General features: G+C 32.1%; 1 protein-coding gene across 1 annotated transcript; it reads left to right on the top strand.

The window, feature by feature from the left end:
- Positions 1–218: 218 nt before the first annotated feature.
- Positions 219–1,046, top strand: LOC113391104 (zinc finger protein 525-like). The gene has a single exon (XM_026627071.1). It carries the CDS (start codon positions 219–221, stop codon positions 1,044–1,046), a length of 828 nt encoding a protein of 275 aa, XP_026482856.1.
- The last annotated feature ends 1,075 nt before the right edge of the window (positions 1,047–2,121 follow it).

Genomic DNA, 2,121 nt, shown 5'->3' with positions numbered 1-2,121 from the left:
GTTGAGATTTAGTCTGGCGCTGCAGTCACACGCATAGCGGAAAAGACGCGCCACGATTAATGTCTCATCTTTCTAGAAATATACGCTCTATACTTCAAATGTCAATAAATGTAAATTCAGTTGATATCATTTATCAAATTGAAAAAAATTATTCATAAAACTAGACTATTATTTAGCACACAACTATTTTCTAATTTTTTTTGTGAAAGTTTTTAAAAATGTCGGAGGAAACAATTATGTCTATGAATGATCAGACAATTAAACTTGAACCACCAGAATATTCGCCAGAAGACATTAAATTCGAAATAGAGGATGATTTTGTTGATCCCGACGTTATTGTTAAATCTGAATCGTGTTCTGAAGATGATGATACCTGTTTAGAAAGATTCATGAATTCCGAGGTGACAATTGAAGAAGAAGTCAAACAGGAGTTAGTCGAGACATCAACTTATGAATGTGACATTTGCTATAGATCATTTAATTTAAAAGAGCATATGGCCGATCATATGCCTAGTCATAGCAAAGAAAGTCCTTTTAAATGCGAAATCTATTACAAGACTTTTGATCGATTAGAGGTTTTGAAAAGGCACATGCTCATTCACAATGGAATACGCCCCCATGAATGCAATATATGCAAAAAGACATTTACGCGATCAGATAGTCTGAAAAGACACATGCTGATACATAGTGGAGTACGTCCCCATGAATGCAACATATGCAATAAGACATTCACATATATAAGTAATCTGAAAAGTCACAAGCTGAAACACAGTGGAGTACGTCCCCATGAATGCAATATATGCAGCAAGACATTCACAGAAAGAGCTCATCTGAAAAGTCACATGCTTATTCACAATGGAGTACGTCCCCATGAATGCAATATATGCAAAAAGACATTTTCGAGATCAGATAATCTGAAAGTACACATGCTGATACATAGTGGAGTACGCTCTCATGAATGCAATACATGCAATAAGAAATTCAAACGATCAAGTCATTTGAAAAAACACATGCTGATTCATAAACGAGAGCTTTGCTATAAATGAGAAGTATGTAATAAGGAATTTACTCAATCGAAGGATTTGAAGAGACACATGGCACTTCACAGTCAGAAGCGTGGTGAAGATCAATGAAACATTAGCATATTTGTTCACTTAAATTTAAATATTGTAAAATTTTCTTGCATGTAATGGAATGTATAAATATAATGAAATATACAGTACACATTAAATAATATCAATATTATTTCATAATTTTTTATTCATATTTTAATTTTTATAAATTAAGTATTATTAATGTGGATTAGTAACCATTGGTTTCAGTATTTGCACTTGAAGGACAAATTGGTCAGGAGTAGCTTTAACTTTCTCTAAGATCGTATTTAATTTTAAACAGAAGTTTAGAAGTTATTATTATGAATTTTATATTATAGTTATTATTATGAATTTTGGTGGAACTTCCCGTACCGTAACGAAATGTTCGTGGAATACTGAATGTTTTCAAATAGATTATTATAAATATTGTAACATTGTCTAATATTTATAAGAATTATATAAACTGAATTGCAGAGTTGAAATTATTTGTTTAGAACTATAGTCAGAATTAATAAAATCTGAATTATTTTCGATATACAAAAAATTTAAAAAAAAAAGTTGAAACAAGAAACTTTTTTTTCCAAAATCAATTTTTTTGTTAAGACAAGCAGAAAGTTTTTTGAATCAATTAAACTGGACGCTTAGTTCTCTCAAAAACTACCATATTTTGTACATTTAGCTCCGTATCTTCGAAATGGCTGGGCCTGCCTTTGCTAAAAACTAACAACCACTTCTCCCAATCATTACTAATTGAATGTTTTTTAGTTCATTCAAATCGGATGCTCCGTTCTCTCAAAAACTCGATTTCTATTTTCTGCGCTCTTTGCTTTCCGTATCTCCGTAACGGCTGGACCTGCCTTTGCCAAAAACTAATCAGCACATCTCCTTGTCAATAAGAATCAAATGTTTTTTGAGCCATTCAAATCGGTTGATCCGTACGCCCGAAAACGTGGACAAAAATTTGTATACATACACACTCTCACACACACACCATTTTTTCTGAGGTATGCCAAAATGTTCAGAAACC

This window comes from Ctenocephalides felis, unplaced genomic scaffold (assembly GCF_003426905.1).
Source record: "Ctenocephalides felis isolate EL2017-DRISC unplaced genomic scaffold, ASM342690v1 CF-g0.4_SCAFFOLD_00845, whole genome shotgun sequence".
In the NCBI taxonomy this organism is placed as follows: Eukaryota; Metazoa; Arthropoda; class Insecta; order Siphonaptera; family Pulicidae; genus Ctenocephalides; species Ctenocephalides felis.
The sequence above is the reverse complement of the archived record's forward strand: the minus strand, read 5'-3'. Positions and strand labels throughout refer to the sequence as shown.